This window comes from Eurosta solidaginis, chromosome 4 (assembly GCF_040869045.1).
Source record: "Eurosta solidaginis isolate ZX-2024a chromosome 4, ASM4086904v1, whole genome shotgun sequence".
Taxonomy (NCBI): Eukaryota; Metazoa; Arthropoda; class Insecta; order Diptera; family Tephritidae; genus Eurosta; species Eurosta solidaginis.
In genome coordinates, this window is record NC_090322.1 from 3,405,952 (window position 1) to 3,427,232 (window position 21,281).

The 21,281-nt window shown below is 36.5% G+C and overlaps 3 protein-coding genes across 6 annotated transcripts in view; 1 reads left to right on the top strand and 2 right to left on the bottom strand.

The window, feature by feature from the left end:
* Positions 1-1,777: 1,777 nt before the first annotated feature.
* Positions 1,778-5,957, bottom strand: Amun (protein amun). 2 transcript variants are annotated; one of them, XM_067779576.1, is made up of 4 exons: positions 5,699-5,957; positions 4,501-5,246; positions 3,443-3,760; positions 1,778-3,380 (listed from the first exon to the last, which is right to left on the bottom strand). In XM_067779576.1, the coding sequence occupies exons 2-4, from the start codon at positions 4,973-4,975 to the stop codon at positions 2,641-2,643; spliced, it is 1,533 nt and encodes a 510-aa protein (XP_067635677.1). In that variant the 5' UTR covers positions 4,976-5,246; positions 5,699-5,957; the 3' UTR covers positions 1,778-2,640. The 2 variants fall into 2 exon arrangements, with proteins under 2 accessions (XP_067635677.1, XP_067635678.1); XM_067779577.1 differs by having other exon boundaries at positions 1,778-3,377; positions 5,699-5,956.
* A 2,165-nt stretch (positions 5,958-8,122) lies between these two features.
* On the bottom strand, positions 8,123-9,702 carry Naa20A (N-alpha-acetyltransferase 20 A). Of its 3 annotated transcripts, XM_067779578.1 has the most exons (7): positions 9,539-9,702; positions 9,357-9,472; positions 9,157-9,286; positions 8,954-9,090; positions 8,822-8,884; positions 8,363-8,479; positions 8,123-8,252 (listed from the first exon to the last, which is right to left on the bottom strand). In XM_067779578.1, exons 1-6 carry the CDS (start codon positions 9,589-9,591, stop codon positions 8,403-8,405), a joined length of 576 nt encoding a protein of 191 aa, XP_067635679.1. In that variant the 5' UTR covers positions 9,592-9,702; the 3' UTR covers positions 8,123-8,252; positions 8,363-8,402. The 3 variants fall into 3 exon arrangements, with proteins under 3 accessions (XP_067635679.1, XP_067635680.1, XP_067635681.1); XM_067779579.1 differs by lacking the exon at positions 8,363-8,479 and having other exon boundaries at positions 8,823-8,884; XM_067779580.1 differs by lacking the exons at positions 8,123-8,252; positions 8,363-8,479 and having other exon boundaries at positions 8,611-8,884; positions 9,539-9,700.
* A 7,420-nt stretch (positions 9,703-17,122) lies between these two features.
* e(y)3 (enhancer of yellow 3) overlaps positions 17,123-21,281 on the top strand; it is a 77,158-nt gene continuing 72,999 nt past the window's right edge. Inside the window, exon 1 of the mRNA XM_067779586.1 lies at positions 17,123-18,029. The gene's annotated coding sequence lies outside the window, so the exon portion shown is untranslated. The remainder of the gene's footprint in view (positions 18,030-21,281) is intronic.

Here is a 21,281-nt window from a genome sequence, read left to right on the forward strand (position 1 = left end):
ACAAGAATTTACCCTCTCTTACTTTTTGATTCCGGAACTCATTGAACGAATTAATTTTATTTTATTCCACAACTGAATTATGCGAAATTGCTTCTTATACAAACACAAAGTACTTACATGGAATTGCAACAATATCATATCATTCCCTACAGAGTCAAATTTGGCAATAAATATATATTCCAAAGCCCAAACTCATATAAAATATAATAAACGCAGATGCTGGCGTGAGATGTTGTTTTTATAAAAAATTTCCAATTATAAGAGCTGTTTATTTTTTATGAATTTTGGGAGAAATGTTTATTTTAGCTTGTGTTATATCTACTGCGAATTGTATTTTCTTGAGTGTTATTTTCCAAATCTGCATAAAAACAACACATCGTGTTTTGAGTTTTGATGCTGCGGATGAAGTTTGAGTTTGTTTTTTGCTACAAAATTGTATTACCTATTTTTTCATTTAAATTTATTGTATTTAGAAATTAAAATATATATATTTTTTTCAATGTATAGTATTTATATCATATCGTGTAACTATAAACTAGTCTGCTTTAATGTTATTTATTGTTGCTATAATTGTATACGGCAATGTTTTTTTACTCTTTTTTTTTTCATTGTAAACGCGCTATTGTAAAATTACATTACTTTATATTGGCTTTCTATTTAAGGTAGTATGTATTGGATTTTGTTGATCACTTAGCAATATGACTCTATTTTTATTAACCTTTTTGTTATTTTGATTCCGTTAAAAAATAAAGTGGGAAAGTAGAGGATGGATGCCAAGTTTGTAAACTGTAAAACTTTAATTGTCTTTTTTATAGTCGACTAAGTAAACCGCCACAATTTGAAACAAGTATTTTACAATATTTCGCTTAACAAAGATATAAAAAAGGAAATAGCTAACAACCCAACATCAATTTTTAAAAAGCAAAGGCGTTGAGGTATTTCGTGCCTTACGGTAGGCTTGAACCATTCATTCTAGTAAGATATTGATGGTTTATTATCTGGCTATTTGGTACGGTTGTTCTCTAATATATACCTAATTGTTGTAAACATAATTTTGTCATTGTTCAAAAATATACCCAATTATTTTACATTTTATCACGGTTTTTTTTTTTGTAATAAAATTATATTTTTTTGCATATTTGTTATGTATATATGTATATGGTGTAGGATGTTCATGTATATTTTTGCATGTTTGCTTATGTAGGTATGGATTATAATTCGCTTTAAAATAGAATACATTATATTAGATGCTAAGTAAATATGTATGTAATTAAAAATAATTCAATTACGGTATTTTTAATTTTTAATATAACAATTTTTGTTGTTATATCGGCCTACTGATTTTAAGATCGCGGGTTCGAATCGAGCTCAAGGCCTAACAATAATTTTTTATCATTATTATTGTTATGATAAATTTTTTCTTAATTGAAAAAATTTTTAAATTAGAATAGAAGAAAGAAAAAAATTTAGACAACGAGCTTTGGCAGTTGTCTAAAATTTTTTCTTTCTTCTATTCTAATTTAAAAATTTTTTCAATTAAGAAAAAATTTATCATAACAATAATAATGATAAAAAATTATTGTTAGGCCTTGAGCTCGATTCGAACCCGCAATTTTTAATATATTTTTTACTTTTATAATTTATCTTTATGATTTAGCCCAATAATTTCTCCATTTTTATGTATTATTTTCGGTTCGATTTATATGAAATTACATTTTTTTGTTTTATTAATTTTTTAAGTATTTCCGGTTTTCAATAAGTGTAAACTAATAAAAAATTCACGCTAATTTGGTTTTATATTTTCTTTTTAATTGATGTTTTTTAAGTTTTTACGCTGTTTGAGAAATGCAAAAATAAATATTATTTAATGATACAACTACATACATGAAAAATCTACTATTAACTAAACTAAAATAATTTTTTCTCATTCAGCAAAGTCTTAAGCTTATAAGATTTTTATTTATGTATAAAGAAAAAGTAGTGGGAGCATTTTTAAATACTAAAGCTAAAAAATAATATGATATAAAATAAAACAAAAAAAACTAAGAATCAAAAGTAATTTAAAATCGTACAGCAAGATGCAATTTGAATAGCTGATGGGAAACAGAACGATTCAAGCGCATATGGGAGTTCAATGTTTAAACCAACCAGAAACGATTGTTTTCGTGGCTTGGTGTGAATTAAAGGCATTTTTTATTGTACAAAACATATTTGCTTGTTTCCTTCCTCGCTTTTTTAACATTCACAGGTCTGTTGCTACGATAGTCGCGCTGCCAAAATCAGTAGTGACATCTATATTTCATTTGGTTTTACATATATTTTCTACCAATTTGCGCATGCAATTACCATTCGACTACTTATTATACATAGTATTTCCCTTTATTAGTTTTCTTTTTTATCTTAAGTTTTAATCCGTAAAAATGTTTCTTAATATTAAAGATGTGATCCTGCAATGTTGAACTCGCTTCTCTAGTGACAAATATTCTTGATTTGTTGTTGGGTAAATGTACTGTGTCTTTTCACTTGCGCCTGGACCAGCGCATTCTTTCCTCCCTATATTCTACTTTTTTAATTATGCTCTACGAGTTAAACCACCTATAACCCCTCTAGCCCAACTCCGAAACAGTGCATTTTTTCAACTTAGTCACTTCGAATTTTTTTAAGCTCCGGCTGACTATTTGCGTCATCCGTTACCAAAATGCCTTCGACATCATTACCACCATCACTACAATGCAACACTCGCTTTTGCGCTAGGATGACCCCAGCAGGGCTGCTTAACGTGGAATCATTGTTGGAATCGCCGATATTGGTGGTGATATAGTTAGCAGGAAAATTGCCGGCGAGCAATGGTGTTGACTTGTGGCTGTGGCCTATGTGAGCATTATTACTATTACTGCTGTCGTCGTAAGCGTCTACGTCATCTTCGGTCGCTTCGTTGTTTCCCGTTGAACGCAAGCAGCTGCTGTTTTCTCCATCACTGGCCGCTGTGCCTAGAGACACTAAAGCACCATTACCGTTACTGTTTCCAACTGGAGCAGTGACAACTGCATCTTTTTGTTGACTGTTGCTATTATCGCTGACACTGTGGCCAATGCCGACAATATCGCTATTACTATTTGTATTTGCATTTATGCTACTATTACTAATATTATGTTTAAGTTTAGCCTTTTCTGGTTCCTCTAAATTACTTTCTGAATCTGATGCCAGTGGTGTACTTATTCCGCCGTCATCGGTTGAGGTTGTAGCTGTGGTCTGAGTGGTATTTTCATCAATTATTGGCTCTTGTGATGTGGAATCATTTGAAACGAAATTGGAGTCACCATCCTGGAAAGCATTGGTCGCTGTTGTTACAGGTGCTGGGTTAATATGTTCATTGTCTGCTAATATATTTTTAAATTTAATATTTTAATCCAACTAAACTAATAATTACTTATATACAAACCTGTGCCTAAACTCTCTTCATCACCATCATTTGTATCCTCGCCATCAGCACCGATTGCACTACCTGGCGGTGCTGTTACTTTGATTGTGCTACCATTGGTGTTTACACCACCACCAGCACCTTGTCGCGGCATTTCGTCCAATAGCTCCGGATTTATATCATTGGCTACATAATGTGCCCAGAGAGCTAGCTCCACGCGATGGGGTGACCAAAATGGCGTTTCGCCACCAACTTCAGTATTCAGGCGTTCGACCGTGGCCTGAATGTGCTGAACAAAATTGAGGTACTCCTTGGTGGTATAATCAATACCCTCGAACTCTGTAAAGGATACCAAGAAATTTATTCATAAAATATACCTTTCTTGTGCTATGCTAAATTACTAATGCAATGGAGTTTCAACAGGTGGAGGTTTTTTCAAGCAATGGGTTGGAAGACGGAATATATATGCGTAGAGCCTACATATATAGCCTCTTCTTTTGAACTTTTAACTTCCCAGTCCTGAGGCCCTTTTCTCTAACTAAATTCGAAAATTGGTATTCGAAAGCTTTCAAATAACATACAATTTGTTTCAATTCTAAAAAATCTGTTTGAATCGACATACATACATAACAAGGTTCTGGTGTAAATATAAATGTGGACATAACTGACAGACGAGGCTCCAAGTTCTTTAGAGATGGATGGGATGGGATAAACATTGTTATTCGGTTGTACGAGGTCCACAAAACTCGTTCACACTATAGCCGGACTAGTAGCAAAGGTCACATGAACCCGGTACTACTATGTTGGTATGCGATAAAAGATGGTTTTTTCCAAAACAATTCAATCATACGAACTGGAGTACCAAGTTAATCCCACCCAAATGCTTCCTGTTTCATAGAATACAGTGATTTTTTTTTTATCAACATACTCCTTTTTTTGATGTTAGTCACCTAACTCTAAATAATTTACAATCATACAAACGACAGTCGGACTAGTAGCAGCCTCACATCAGCAACAAAACATCATATCTGATCTAATCCTGAGCAATATTAAGTAAAAATTCATATTACAGAACTCACCTGGAATGGACATTAGGCACTCGTCTGCCATGAATGGTGCTGAATCAGGCGCAGCAGCTGCTAGAAGCGCCGAAGCCATTGTTGTGCCAACACCCTTCAAATTTGACAATGCTGTTATGGCCTGCTCTAAATTAGGTAGCTTACGGAAAGCTTTCTTTGTTTCCTGCATAACAGCTCGCGGTGTATTAACCTTAACCAGGTACGATAATTGTGGATAAAATTTACCACGCGTCTGTTTCCATTTCATGCATTGCACCAACTCATCGTATATCATATGTTTATCCTTCCCTCTGGCTTTGATTAACTTTGGCAACTCATTTTGATACCACTCATCCAAACGTATTAGCTCTTGTGGCTTTTTACTGCGCTGTTCTGCCTTTAATTTTAACACTTGCGGATAAATTTTATAGCAGTACTCGAATTGTTGTGTATTGCCATTTTCAAAGAACGACACAGTGTCCTTGGTGCTTGTCATATTGAAGAGGACAGCTGCTGCTAGGTTTAAAATACCGATCACGTTGACGTTTTTAGATGTAGGTATGTATAATCCCCTTTAGCTTTATATCTGTATCTGTCGTTTGGTTGCTCTCACCAATAAGCTGACAGATGGATCGATCGATGGCAATGTTGGTTAACAAAGCAGTGGTTGTTGCACTGGTGGTTGCTGGTGTTGGTGCCAAACACACGCAACTGTGCTAGTGATGATGACAATGGTGTTTGTGGTGGTGGTGGATGAGTTGTAATGGCTGTGGGGAACATGAAAACGTACATATGTTGGTTATAAAAATGTTCGATTATTAAAATGTTCATAATTTTTTCATACTTAAAGATTATTCTTTTTAAACTATACCAAATTAATGTATATAAATCTACTTATAAGATATATCTACTCAAATATTAAACAAATGAGTGAATTTATTTTTTGTTCGCTATGGATGCCCTTCACTCTTTTTGGTATGTACATGTTGAGCAAATTTTCGCTTTTTACTTGGCTTGCCTTTTTACATGATATGCATTATGGATTTTAGAATCATCGTCCTGTTTGGAGCATTCTTTATAAAAATATACATAATAATCGTACATTTAGATCACAAATTGAAATTTATTCGTAACTACCTCTATATTTTTCGCAGCACATTAAATTTTAAAATCTACTCATACATATTTTCTCCTAACATAAATTAAATTCTGCACTCACCTCAATATAAAATACTTGATTTGTGGCTCCTTTGCACTTGGAAAACTTTAATTTTTTCTTCAAAGTTGTCTTAACGCCATCCACATTAAAAATTATTTTCAATTCAATTTCAAGTTTCGCTGTCTACGCGAGCGACGAATAAAAATCGACAGAAATTTTTTCTCATTTTTTATCTTCATCTCTCCTTTGTACTTCGGTTCGTTTCGCCTTTATTTTATTTCATTTCTGCGACACATTCTCGTTCACTGTGCTCGGCTATCTGCATGATGGTTTGTTTGTATGCCTGTATGAATGTGTGCGCTTTGCCCTGTTCGTTGCCATAGTTGCCGTTTCAGCCCATATGTACCAGTTTTGGTACATTTTCATTTCTGGTTTGGTATAAGCAAATATTGATCGAGGAGAAAGATGTTGCAGGGACGAAAAATAGTGTGAATCCAGCTTCGCAAAATTCTAGTAGGTCACATTCACCACTTACCACAGCAGAATTTGTTAAACTACCACTGTCTGTATTTGTTATTTAAGAATTATTTGTACACTTTTTATTCAGCTAATCTGTTCAGAATTTACATTTTTACACTCAAAAACTACAATCAGTGTATTTTGTGTGCTTAAATTATGTTAAAACTTGTGTTAAAGTTTGTGGTGTGGTGGAAGTGACCTACTAGAATTTTGTTACGCTCCGCTGCTTTACACCGAAGTTTGCGCCTGCAACATCTTCTGGGTCCATAGCGCGTTTTTTGACACCTCTGCCGATATTTTTGGATGAGTTTTAGCAGTTGTACCCTAAAGTAAATATTACCAAAGAAATTTTAGAAAGTGGAGCAGACAGAAATCTAAAATCCATTTTATCCGAAAAAAGGGAGTTCGACTAATTATTGTTACAAAGTGGGATATGTCGACTACGAACAGCAGAGGCAGATGAATTTTCACTGAGAATGTGTATATTGCAGGAATATACTCGGAGTGTTTGCTAAACTACTCTAAGAAAATTTTTTCCATAATTGAAAAAAGTGTTTCTCTAAATTTTTGATGCTGCTTAGACTGGCGCTTGAACCCAAGACATCACGAACACGTTTTGAACAATTTTCGAAAGAATGAAATGTCACTATAAGTTACACGGTCTCTGTTGATGGTACGGATTACTAGTACTCCTACTCCCTATTTTCCCCACTATGGGCTAACTTCGCAGAGAATTGTTAACCGATGTGAATTAATTTTTATCGACACCAAATGTGCAGTTTTTTCATAAAATAGCACCAATTGGCTGACTACTTTCAACCGTTTGGCACACAATTTGCAATAATTTTGTTTCAAGATTGCAACACTACGACAAAACCATTTAAAAAAAATTAAGATGAAAAATAAAAATTGCACAGTGACCGGTTTCTCCGCATAGTTTCTAAAGAGATACCAAGATTGACAAAATAATTCCATGTATTATTAATTTGTGTCGTAAACATTGCGCGTATTTCATAGATGTCTACATATAAAATTCATTCTAATAAATTTTTATTAAAAAAATCAAAGGTTCTGTATTATTGTTTTACTTTTGTTTCGCATTCAAATGGTTAATTTGTTAAGCAAATGAATTCAAACATAAAACGGGCCAAACCAGAGGGGAGGTGCCAAAAGATGAAACCATATACATACGGCCATTTGTCAAATATGTAGGGGTGCACAGTGTATATGCACGCTGAAATGTGCCCACGAAATTTTAGTAGTAGTACTCAACAATAAAATACTACAAAAATTCATTGTAATCGGATCTCGATTTTGCCCGATAAAAGTTAACTACTGAGCAGAGGCAATTTTAAGATATTTAATTTAATTTAATTATTATTACGGCTGTTTAGGCCTAAAACTTAAACTACTAAGTACAATTCATTATTATATCATTTATTTCTATTGAATATGCTGTTGGAATCATTGTGAATGATGACAGTGTGATCTCTTCTGCATAAACGTCAAAATTCCAAAGTGATTGGATCACCTGATTCGTATTTGACTATCGCTGTCTCATTCTGTATCTCTTTCTATCACCCGCTGAAGATAGGCGCCGCCATATTGAACAGCCTGTCAAAACGCTGAAAAGTAGCCATATTGAACAGCCTGTCAGGCAGTTGACAGATAAGAGATCACACTTTGTCATCATTCACAATGTTTATAATTTCGTCTGATCAGTTGCCCCATACCTGCATAGGTATATTTAGGTGGTTTGTTTCAAAGGTTGCCCATTTCCGGTATTATTTTTAACACGCTCATATTAGCTTCACTTGTATGTTTGTAACTCTCTAGGTTAGGCACGCAAAGAGACTCATCTAGCGGCAATTATTGAATAATCTTTGATTAGTTTTTCTAATCTTAGAAAATGTTTGGGGGCATAGCGATTTTCTAAGATTTGGAAATAGGAAAATAAGTTCAGAATACATTTTAAAAATGTTTATATATTAATGTTGAAATAAAACAAAGAAACATTTTTCAAAATCCAAATAAAAAGCTAATCCATGATTGAAGGAAGGCGCTCATTCTCTTGCTTGTATTGATAAGCTGTAATCTGCAAATATAATGCTTTAGTAAATTTTTAAAATATATGCAAGTCATGTAAAATGAAGAGTGAAAATAGTTTAATTGATTTTGATGCGCCGTTGCATGTTTTGGATTTACCTTATTCATTTACTGTGTTGTGTTGTGAATACCAAAGAGTTCATATCCTTGGTACCATCGGTGAGGTAACTATATATGAAGATATCGCTTCTTTTTTACTTAAGAATTTGTTACATTCCCAAGAATAAAATTAATTACATACGCTTGTTTAATAAGGACATAATACAAAAAAAACAAAACAAAAAAACTTTAACAGATTGGAAATTTTTTAGAAAATGCAATGCTGGTAACACGTTCAAATTAGCCACTTTTTGGAAGGAACACATTCGTTGTTTAATTTTATTTATTGTATGCGTGTATGTATGTACGTATGAATATATGTTATTGCCTATTTTTTTTATTGTATGTATACTGTTGAATTGGTAATCATTAATTTTAGTGCTTGTGTTTTTTTGATTAGCCACAAGGAGCAAACAAATCACATTTAATCTTAATTAGTATCTAAATCTTCCAGTCGTACCGGATGCGAGTAAGGTATGATGGACTTCCTCTCCACGTCTCTAGATAAAGCCTTACGCATGTCTAGATCAGTAAATTAAATATGCAACGGTGATATGTTATTACATTCGCAAAAAAATAGAAATTGTTTACCATAAGCATCTTCATCATGATCGCCTGCGTAATATTCTAGTATAGTGCGATAAATAATGTAACCTAGATTTTGATACATATTAATTGCCACTTTATTGCTTTTGCGTACAAAAAGATCGACGAAATAAGCCCGCTTTCTAAAATATACCATTATTAATGAAGTCCAATTACATAAACATTTTAGAGAAAATATATGGATTTACTTTTCAGAAACATCTTCCAAGAAACTCATCAACAATGCAGCCAAGCCGAGGCGTCTGTAATCTGGTGAAACAGTCAACGCTGTTACATGACCATGCCAATTATCCATATGACCTTCTACTTTACCCATTACTAAGTTGGAAATGACAAAATTAGCAAACTGCTCTTTTAAGTGTTCCTTACAAAGTTTTTTCATACTCACTATAACCCATTATTTGACCATTTGGCGATTCGGCCAATTGAAAGTATTCGGGCCATCTAGCCAAATACTGCGTGTAAAATGAGAGACCATATGTTTCCGTTAATGGATCGAAATTTCTGCAAAATTAATTAACATATAGCGCATTTATTACTCAAGCCAATAGGAATGATGCAAGCGCTTACACATTATTGAATTTGAAGAGATCGTCGCAAGTAAATGGGCGTAGCGTGGTCATCTTTTTAAAAGATGAATTAGTGAAGTTTCCGCTATAACTATTACTAAATTAATTGCAGCTAATCTCAAATTTCACGTCGTCGCACAGCTGATTTTTGACACAACAGTGAAGTTGAATTTGGGGAAATAAACGATGACGTTTGCCCACAAAGGCTCATTCACGCTAAACTTGTATACCGTTTCGGCTCACAAATCGACCACACAAGATTGCACATTTCGCATGTAAACAAAAGATCAGCTGTTTTTTATGGGCAATTTTACGTCATTTTCCTTTAGCTCATGTTTTTTTCTCTTTATTTCATTCCCTCAAGCAGTAAAGTGTGACGTGTTTGCGCAGAACGAAACAATTTTGAGCTCGTGAATGCGCAATCTTCTGTGCATTGTTTACTATATAGTTTGGCAGCTTAATTCGAGGTTATGTTGCGAATAGAGTGGAAGGCACTCGCAGGCCGTGAAAATAGGCACTCGAATGGAGTGGAATGAAGAACAGTAGGAAGACCAGAGTTGCATTGGATCAATCATTGCATCAATATTAAAGATAATTTAGAAAAAATAATTAAATACTTGAGTATTAGCAAACATTTTCTTTCAATTACTGCAATTAAGGTGTCCTAGATGCTATATATTCCAAAATTATAACATTTTATGTCTGTTTAAAAATTTAACTTCAATTTCCCTAAGATTTCCGTAATATAGCCATTAGTGATGTTTGTGTGTGTGTGTGCAAATTTTGAGCGATCAGCTGTTAGTTGCGCTACTTGGTAAAGTTTACAATGCTGCTGTGTGTGATTTGTGGTTTCGGCTTGTGGGGCTTCACTGCAGCACTCTTATGGCTGCTGGCAACGCACAAAAAATGCTACTGGTAACCATAGCAACGGGTGGTAGTGTGCGTATCGGGTGATTTTCGCTTGCCCTGACACCACACAAGCAGAACGCATCAAGCACCATTTGTATTGAAAATTCGTAGCGTGCAGACGTAAACATGTCATCGGATAACAATTTTTTATTGCTTGTAAATTTTGCGAATTTTCATAAACATTTTTTAACTTTTTTCTAAGAATTTTTTCGAGTATGCAGTTTTGTAGCTTATTCAATTTAAATATAATAAGATATATTTCTTAAGCCACTAAGAAAATTACCTGATTTTGGGCAATTTTTTTTTTCATCCGACCTTTGCATTCGTAGGTTTCAATAAACCGCAACGTAAAATATTTTTGTTCCGCGAACTTGCTCATTTCACGTTCTCACAAAAGTAACATACTAATGCTTGTCAACCACGTTCAAATAGACCAGCTGTCAAGCGAAAAAATCTAAAAATTTTGATTTCATCAACGCGAAGCCGACAACAAGTACGTGTGTTCAAGCGATATGACTCTATAGGAACGACAATAGTAGCCACTGTTTAGATTGTAAAAGGAATTTTTCAATTTGTACAAAAAAGCCTTGATATAAAATTCAGAAATAAAAAAGCAATTCAACGGAAAAGTCGTTCTTCTTTTTTGAGAAAAAGTAAAATACAATTTCTTCTAAAATACATTTTGGTCATTCGAGCCGGATGGAAAAGCAGTTACAGTCAACTTGCTGGAAAAATAGCAGCGAAAAAAAAAATATATATATATAATTGGAAGTAGAACGTTCGTACATTTTTTTTTAGGCTGGCTAATTTGAAAATATGATGCGATTGATGGCAGCGAAGGCGTTGAGAAGGGCAGAGCGGCATAGCCATGGACCAAGCTCAAATAAGCGTGCAAAATTGTTACCTGTGAGCGAGGAACGATGAAAACGCTGCATGCGAAGTAAATTTAAAAAACAAAAAATTCCAAAAGTGAATGGTATGTATGCATGTGCATGTGTATTTTTCGAGGCTTGATTGTTAGTTGACAGCGACTTTGTTGCTATTGCTGCGTAGTTACACATTTTCACCCCTATTATGAATTTTCATACGATAGAAGATAAACGCCATTGTAAATTTTACCAAGTAGCGCAACTAACAGCTGATCGGTGAAAATTCGCACATTCATACGCACAGTTCACGACTCAGTTTCAAAACAAAACTTTAGATTATTTAATTCAACTTTTAAAGTGGGATAATCCTTACAAATTTATGTATACAGAATATATATGGCGTTTTTGTTGTTATTAAAACAGTAGTTTTATTTATATTAAAGCTTTTATCATTTTTTTTTTTTAACTTTGAAAAATCTCCGAACATCATTCCTTCATTATATGACATTCGACTGCCTAGTCCACTGCCTTCCACTCTATTCGCAACATAACCTCTACTTAAGCTGCCAAACTATATAGTAAACAATGATAAACGCTTCCTAGCGTATCGTAAAAAATCAGCTTTCATATTGCGATTTCCACACGCCCGATAGATGTACTATTGTGAATGACAGCAGAGTTTTGTTTACAAATTTTTGTGAATCTATACGAAACAGATAGCAAAACAAAACGTAAATACTAACAATTCATTTGTCTTGTACGTAAAAGTGGCAAAAGTTTTTAAAAGCTGTTATAATAAAATGTTTTATGCAACCTCTGTTACCTTTTATATAAACTCAAATGAACAAATTGACGGAACTTGCATAGATTCCACAGAAAGAAGAAAATTGAGAGATCATTCCAATCTTCTTGAAATGAACTCTTCACTGTAAGTACTTGACATACTAAAAGTAAAAAAAGTTTAATAAACAAAATTGATGTCAGAGTATGTCTTAACAGAAATAGAAGGCAGTTTGCGCGCCCGTAAAAATAGGCCATCCATCCCAAATATTTTGAAGGTTTGTGCCACTTTAAGGCTTCTTGCCCAGGGTGTTGCAACAGAGTGTTGGGAATGAGGCTGTAGTTGGATTATGTAATAATTATATATTTACTTTTATTTAAATAGTTCCCAACGTATCGTGGAAAAATTTATCAGCGATAGCTAGCGTAGCAAATTGAACAGCGTATGCGATAGTTAGCGTATGGCAATACCACGATAAACGATAACCATTATTGGCTACTGCTCAGGTTCGTTTTGTAACGCAGGGTGGTATGACTATAAGACTACGTGCCATATGTGACACTGGCGCACAAGTGAACCTGATCAGCAAGGTTGTCATAGCTGATAATCAAATTTGCACGCATCGAACAAAGGTTAATATTTCGTCGGCTATTGGAGTGCAATCCCAAGTTTATAACAAGGCAATATCGGGTCATCTCATGTCACTTTACCTGGACGATTTGAGCATCTTTGTCACTTGTCTAGTGGTTCCATCGATTTTAGGTAAAATCTTATTGCCTCAAACACGATTACGGAAGCAAGATTTGCCCAGCGATATATCAACGTTTTTGGCTGATCCAACTTTCGACCAACCATCACCAGTACAAATGCTTTTGGGCGTGGGTATATGGGCTCAACTGATGCAGGAAAATATGCGTCGATTAGCGTCATGCTTTGTAGCACAGGAAACTCGTTTTGGCTGGTTTCTATTCGGCGAAATGCCGACTAACGCTAGCGTTGTGGCAGTCCATGTAGCAGGAGTGGTAGATAGAATGGAAAATGAGTATCAACTTGAGCACTTAGTACAACGTTTCTTTGAAGTAGAAAGCTTGCCAGGTGATGACTCCAATTGGACGACGGAGCAACAGGAATGCGAACCCCATTTCTTGGAGACCCACACTTTCGACGCACAGGAGGGGCGCTATACTCTAGAAATTCCCTTACGACGCGACTGGAATCGTATTGGCTCCAATCGAGTGACAGCGCTCCAAAGATATTTACGATTGGAGCAGCGATTTAAACGAGAACCAATATTGAAAGAAAATTATCAGAGCTTCATAAAGGAGTATATAGCAAAGGGATGGCTAAAGCTGTCAACAAATCCACCGGAAAACAAACCCTATTATATCCCTCACCATGCAATTACAAAGAAGTTTCGGGTAGTATTCGACGCATCTTGTATCACTGATTCCAAAGTTTCATTGAATGATGTCCAAATGATCGGGCCCAAGCTGCAAAAGGATTTAATCGACCTTCTTTGGGGTTTTCGTTTGCACGCATATGGGGTAACGGCAGATATTAAGAAGATGTTTCCGCAGGTGAAAATAGCAGCGCAACATTGGGACTTGCAACGAATATTTTGGAGGAATGATACAGGAGAGATAGCTGAATATTGGCTCACTAGAGTTACATTCGGGACGGCATCAGCGCCCTTCTGTGCCATCAGAGCGACGCAGCAATGTGCTAAAGATAACGTACACAGGTGGCCTTTAGGTGCACACGCTGTATTGCATAAATTTTATATGGACGATTGTTTGGTCGGAGCTGATACGGAGGAGGAATTGTTGCTCTTATGCCAGCAGCTGAAACAGCTTTTAGCGGCCGGAGGTTTTGAGCTTACTAAATGGCAGTCTAACTCGGAAGATGTCTTACATTCCATTGGTTCGCAATTTGAAGTTGACGGTGAATGGCTGAATGCGCATATGGAAGCATCAGTGTTGGGCCTTAAGTGGATTCCTTCAACGGATGAGTTAACTTTCACAGTGAAATCATTGCCAGAGGTAGATCCAGATTGTTGGACTAAGCGAATGGCTTTAAGTATCACCGCTCGAATGTATGACCCGGATGGTTTGGCGTCACCATTTATAATCAAAGCAAAGATGTTACTTCAAAGAATTTGGCAGGAGAAATTAGGTTGGGATACAATTTTACCTGAAATGCTAAGGATCGAATGGCAGGGTATTTTTTCTCAAATAAACCAGTTCAGAAGCCTTGGCATACCGCGCTGGATAGGATACGCATGACAATATGATTTGACTTTGCATGGCTTTTCGGATGCATCAACCAAAGCTTTTGGAGCAGCTATATATGCTGTAATACAATACAAGGGAGGAGTGACATCCAATGTATAGCTAGCGAAATCGAGAGTAGCACCCTTACGAACGGAGACCATACCACGGCTTGAGCTGCGGGCGGCAACGCTGCTCAGTGAGCTAATGCAGCGCGTATTGTGTATTTATGAGGGTCATCACCGAATCATAATCAGCTCGATTAATTGTTGGTCGGACTCCATGGTAGTTCTATACTGGTTGATGCGAGACAGCGTTAGCCTTAAATAATTTGTGGCTAATAGGGTACGACAGATAAACAAAAATACAATCAATCACGAGTGGAGATATGTTCCAACTGACAGGAACCCAGCTGATATGATTTCTAGAGGAATGGCGATGGATGAGTTAATCGCTTCTCAGCTGTGGTGGAATGGTCCAGAGTTTCGATATTCGTGTATTACTCGTTTAATAAGAGTGGCGGCATGGATATTAAGATTTACTAAAAATTGTCGGACATCATTAGTGGATAGACGTAAGCAACATTTAAGCGTGAAGGAACTAGATCACTCATTAGCCTTCTGGATTAAGCAAGAGCAATGGGATCATTTCGAGGACGATATCCGAAAACTCAATAGATCCGGTCACGATAAGAATTCAGCTGAGGCTATTCGACTGTCGGATGCAATTGTAGTGCTGGCTCCTTTTATCCAAAATGGTATATTGCGCATGAGTGGGCGGTTACAAGAAGCAGATTTGCCTGACTGCGAGCGCAATCAAGCGATACTACCAGGCAAGGGCATATTGGCTTTTCTTATAGCTCGGTCGACGCATTTGAAACTGCTGCATTGCGGAGCACAGCAGCTGATATCGACTTTAAGACGCAATTATTGGATAATCGGTATACGAACATTAGCTAGGTCATTGGTTAAGAATTGTATAATGTGTGCAAGGCTGAGGGCAAAGCTGAGTGAACAAATGATGGAAAATCTTCCAGCTTGTAGAGTTCGTCCAGCCCGTCCATATCTGCATTCTAGGGTGGATTATGCAGGACCCATACAAGTACGTCCTGATCGTCGAAGAGGCAATGCGGTTATAAAGGGTTATATCGCTGTATTCGTGTGCATGGTTTCCAAGGCGGTGCATTTAGAGTTTGTTTCAGACTTAACAACCAACGCCTTCTTAATGGCATTTATTCGCTTCACCTCACGCTACGGCCATTGTCTTCATCTATGGAGCGATAATGGAAAAAATTTCGTAGGGGCTGAGCGAGAGCTAGGTCGCATGCTGAAGACTTGGAAATACTCGGATATGTTTGAATCGCTATCGGCGCGACAAACTGAATGGCATTTTATTACTCCATCTGCTCCACATCAGGGAGGTTTGTGGGCGTGCTATGGGCGCTCGACTATTGACAATAGAAGCGATACAGACATTATTGGCAGAAATTGGTGCAGTCCTGAACTCACGTCCATTATGTGCCCAGAGTGCTGACCCTCGAGACTTGAATCCCCTTACACCTGGACATCTACTCATTGGAGAAGCATTGGTTCCTACTTTAGGAGAGCAAATTCCAGTGGAACGGCCGGAGAATCGCCTTAGCTATTGGCAATCTCGCCAGCTCATCACTCAGAGATTTTGGAAGTTATGGAGTAATCGCTATCTACATGAACTTCAACAACGTCCAAAATGGCGAAAGGCGAGACAAAATCTTAAGGTAGGTGACTTGGTGGTCATCAAAAACGAATCTACGCCACCGACACTATGGAAAATGGGACGAGTAACAGAATTACATCCAGGCACCGATGGGTTGGTGCGCAACGTAACTATCTGGACGGGTCATAACACCATCAGTCGCCCTGTTCAGAAGCTTTGTGTTTTACCAGTAGAACCTGTTGAGCCTCGAGAACGGTCGAGTCTCAAGGCCGGAGTAAAAAGAATTTTGTAAAAGGAATTTTTCAATTTGTACAAAAAAGCCTTGATATAAAATTCAGAAATAAAAAATCACTTCAACGGAAAAGTCGTTCTACTCTTTTGAGAAAAACGTATTTACTTCTCAGCTCTATGGTGCCACTTATACATGTCACATTTTCCACAGAATTTTTCAAATTCACGATGCGTCAAATTCGTGAAACCAAATTTAATTTTTTTAACAAAAAAAATGTTTTTAATACAAATTTTGATTTTAAATGAGCAAAACAACTGCCTGAAATGTCGAGAAAATTTCTGCTTATTTGTCATCTCCTTGTGTGTTTGTTCGTAACTGTTTTGGTTTTTCGTTACCCCACACCACACTGTTTCTGTGCAGCAAATTTTGTTAGAATATGTCATACAGCACGCTGCTTGGCATGCAGCGAAACATGTGTTTTGCGTAGTATAAAGTATGTTTTAAATCTAGCTGCGGATCAATTCTGCACTTCTGTTATGGGCTTTACAATCCTGTTGCAGGTAATTACTGACGACCCGCCGTTTACATTATTCCTTCTCAGAAACTTGTTTAAAAATCGATCAATGTAAACAGCTTTTAAAAGGGTTAATCGATTTTTTTGAAAATTTTGTGTTGTAAAATTTTATCTAAAGTTGAGCAATTTAAACAAAAATTAATATTTTGCTATTAAGGCCAAAGTAAAAAGTGTCATTTGGGAATGTAAATGCGGTAATAGCATGAAGAACAAATTTTCAGCTGGCAGTGCTTTAAATCGACGTTGGTTCGTTTTTTGTTACTCGGTCTCACCATTCGTACTGAAGGTTTCTTGTGGTTTCTTGTCGCGTTGGATGAGTTTTTGAAATGTGACTTTATGTGTTTAAAATCAGGCAAGCAAAACTAATTTTAATTTAAAATCAAACAGCAAAACTTCTGAAATCACTTGTGACAATTGAAATTTGGTTATGTGAATTGTAAAAAGGAGTAAAAGTAATTAAGAAAGGAAAGTTGGGCAATGCACAGTGTCGTGAGTGGTGTAGTCGGGTAGGGAATCCGAAGAACGGTTGTGCGGCAAACCAGCGCCAGCGAATACGTGCGAAGGCATAGTATGCGATAAAAACTGTGTAGAGAATAAACGGTAAGAATGAAAAATTCATGGCAGAAAGCCTCAAAGAAATTGTGTGGGGCTTCTTTATGTGAAATAACTATAGCTTTTCGTGGATCAATACCAAAAATTATGAACGCTGGCATATTACGTATAAAGTTAATCTAATGCAGACAAATAACTTGGTATTAAACAAATTTTGATATAAAAATGTGTGCAAGACTAGCAGTAAACTAATACAAACATCCAGTCAAGCATATGCATACCAACAAACACTCGTGGATTCTTGTCTCATGCGTTACGCATTGTTTTCATACAAAATTATTGAAGCTGCTCGTTGAATGTTCGTTCCGCTAAGTGATAAATGTTGGCTGATGGTGGTCAACATTTTATAAACAATATATTATATTGGAAATACTCAGTTATTGAATATGTAATAACAAAATGTGACCATAGTTATTAAGTGAAAAGTGAAGGATTAGCAAGAAATATATTGGCAAAAGTGAATTAAATAATCCAAATAAAATATATGAAACACACACGTAAAATTCTCGCCATTTCATGTGTTTGCATTGCATTCGTAAATGGGACGAGTATGGTGAGTATTTGTTGTTTTACTTTGTTGCCTTAATTTTGCTCGTTGCGCGCGGTGGTGCGTTGTTTGTTAAATATGGTGTAGTCGAAAACTTGGGTGGTATATGTGTGTGTTGAATAGGGGAAATATTCTTGTAAATGTTTGATGAATTGAATTTCATAAAGGATTACAGGGTCTTTTAAAATGTGTTTTTATCTTTTTATAACGGGAAGATTTCATGAGCCGAATTTCTACTACCGGCTAGATTGCAAAAATATCAGATAATAATTTAGGTAATTTTATACGACATCATGACACTGCTAATACACGTCCAAAAATATCGAGAGAGCTGTCAAACGACGCGCCTTGACATCAGTATTAATTAAATTTTAACTCGTTCAAAAGATATTAACGAAAAACCGAAAAAAGACCCGGTCCCTCCGAAACCGGGGGTGAAATCCATAGTATTTTTGCGCAGAACACTTTTCTGCGTTGGCGGCCTTCGGCCGCGCTTATAAAAAATAACCCTGGCCAAGTCCGGGTGTGTGGTATAACCGTGGCTACCGCCACGGTGATGTCCTTCTGCGTTCACAATTTTTTTTGTGGGTACTAATTACAACAACCACATAAAAATCGCCAACTTCAACTGCAAATATCTCCCGACAGAGATAAAATTTTTATTTGCCCTGTTTCGGTTTATCGTTGTCGAGATTAATACGTGTCTTTTGACACCTCTCGATATTTTTGGACGCGTATTAGCAGTGCCATGCTGTCGAAAGGAATTACCATAATTTACTTTACGAGGTCGATTGATAATACTGTAGCTGCAAACTATCGATGGCAATATCGTTTTATTTTTGAAACCCTGAATTTATCGATCTTCTTTCTATCGATATCGGAGTTTGAGAGCATTTATGCAATGGTACGTGCTTATTTAAAAACTTGCTGCGTGTATATTCTTAGCCCCCTAACCCGCTGTAGTAGGCGTCGGACCTGTATGCCAGAAGTTGCCCGACGAATTCCGTTCTTAAAGAAGAATACCATGAACTCACAGAAGAAGAAAGCAATCTACCTAGGGAGGCGCGCGTCTTTCTAGCTCAACTTCATTCTGGTTTCTGTAACAGGTTTAAACTCTTACCTATCCAAAATCAAACCCAACTTACATAATATTAATCCTCTTGCGACGTGTCCGCACATGACACCAACCAGCTTTTTAATTACAATGTGGAACCAACGCCTCTAATACCCCTCTCACTTCGGTCCACCCCTGCTGAAACTGTAAGTTTTCTTGGACTCCCGTTAGAGGATATTGATGACAATTTGTAAGTGGTCGCACATATTGCATGAGGCGAAGCACTGCTACAACAACATCCCATCTTACGGCGTGTTCTAGCCATTGTACAACTTAAAGAAATGGCTTTAATTCCCAATACCAGAACAAGGTGCACATGCACAAAGGCTCAGAAAAAATTAAGAAAACATATATTCGTCCGGAATCCCTGCTACTTTTATTAGTTTATTTTCTTGAATGCATGATTGAAAATCTTACAAACGAGATACAAAGATATTAAAACTAATAAATAAAACATTTATAGCAATAAGTAAAATCGCGGATAAAGATGTTAAATATTTTGAGAAAAATTTAAGCAACCGGACATCAGGACGGACAGGGCGACAGCTTTTTCTGTTATCGTTGTAAATCAAATTTATCACAGTTCGTTGTTTCCACGGAAGACTAGCACAGTTCGTTGTTTCCATGGAAAACTAGCACAGTTCGTTGTTCGCGTGGAAAGTCAGCACGTTTTAGTTGATCGTGAATCGTTTTCCACGCGAACAACGAAATGTGCTAGTTTTCACGCAAAAAAGAGGCAAGTGTGAGTTTTCCATGGGGCCGACGATGTATCGTTGATTGGGTATTATGCTTTAAGTGCGGGTACCTTTCAAAACACAATTTCTATGGGAATTTTTACAGACTAACTTCTTTGATTTTGAACAATATTATCACTATACCAAAAGAAAGAAAATATTTGTTTATATAATCGCTCAAATTTCCGTCAGTTTCTAACAAAACCCTTCTGTAATTTCAGACTTGTATACAACAAAAAAAAAATATTTGGGCCACCCTAATACATAACCTATAAGAAGAAAAAAATCAACTCTATTCCTACTAAAAACTCCATTTTATTGGCAATGTTATATATATGCAAGCCAATTGAAAGGGGAGAATGCGTTCATTTCTTTTCCTAGCCCTAACTCACCCATTGATACTTTATTGATTTTCGAGGCGAAAAGTGCATTGGCATTCGTTGCAATAAAAGTGCTTTAAGAGTATTTTCTTTTTTGATAACTTCATTTCCTTTTTCTATTAATTGTAGTGATGTGTTTGTTGCAACGTATCTAAATATGTATTGTGCTTGTTGTTGTTGTAGCAGTGATTAGGGGTTTCACTGAAATGAAAGTCCTTGGTCGGGAAAAATCCCGAGTCGCTCCGGTACATAGAACCGGCTGCCTTGGGAAGCGAAATGTACTGTGCTCTTCTTGTATTATGATCAAGCTTAATGTAAACTAAATGGTGATATTAAATTTATAACAATAAGTAGTACTATCTTTCTGAAGAAGTAGCTGATAAATCTAAGAGGGGTGTTATAACAACGTCTACCACTATCCCCTGCATACCCCAGCGGGTTAGGGGATCAGAATATACCCGCGGTAGGTATGCCTGTCGTAAGAGGCGACTAACATAACAGTTTCAAGGGGTTGTGTAACGCAACCCTTCAGGTTGCCAGCGCAATATATAGCTTCTCCGAACCCAATTGTCAACCTCACCTATCCGCGGCGAATCCTGTTTCACTAACAGACGAGGCTCTGGCGACCCCAAGCTCCTCATGGAACTTGGGGGTGGGGAGAGGGGAATAGCCTGAAGGTTTAATGTGGCCACATAAGTCGTTCCCGAGATGGTCGGGCTAGCACCTTAATGGTGCTGTGGTACCGGAGCGTACCGGATCTGTATGCGGCAAAGGATCATCACATCGATAACACTCCCCAAAGCCTTTGGGGAGCAACCTTATCGCTACAACAACAACAACAACAACTATCCCCTGCATGGCTGATATTGTGGTTGCTTTTATAATCAGGCTCAATTTAAAAAACAAAAATAATAATAATATTGTTTCAAGTTAGTAAGGTCCACTTGCAGCAGTTTTTAACTCGAGAGTTAATTTTAAAATTTGTGATAAATGTATGAGCTTAACCCTTCAGCTAACTTTGAGTTAAAAA

Bases quoted from the DNA above. Each gene is read 5' to 3' on its own strand.
- Naa20A (XM_067779578.1), bottom strand. From the start codon at position 9,591: ATGACCACGCTACGCCCATTTACTTGCGACGATCTCTTCAAATTCAAT. The intron at 9,091-9,156 runs GTAAATCCATAT...GGTATATTTTAG, and splicing joins TTGGAAGATGTTTCTGAAAA to AAAGCGGGCTTATTTCGTCG. The intron at 8,480-8,821 runs TACGACTGGAAG...TTTATTCTTGGG, and splicing joins CATACCTTACTCGCATCCGG to AATGTAACAAATTCTTAAGT.
- Amun (XM_067779576.1), bottom strand. From the start codon at position 4,975: ATGACAAGCACCAAGGACACTGTGTCGTTCTTTGAAAATGGCAATACA. The intron at 3,761-4,500 runs GTGAGTTCTGTA...TATCCTTTACAG, and splicing joins GTGCCTAATGTCCATTCCAG to AGTTCGAGGGTATTGATTAT. The intron at 3,381-3,442 runs GTTTGTATATAA...AAAATATATTAG, and splicing joins TGAAGAGAGTTTAGGCACAG to CAGACAATGAACATATTAAC.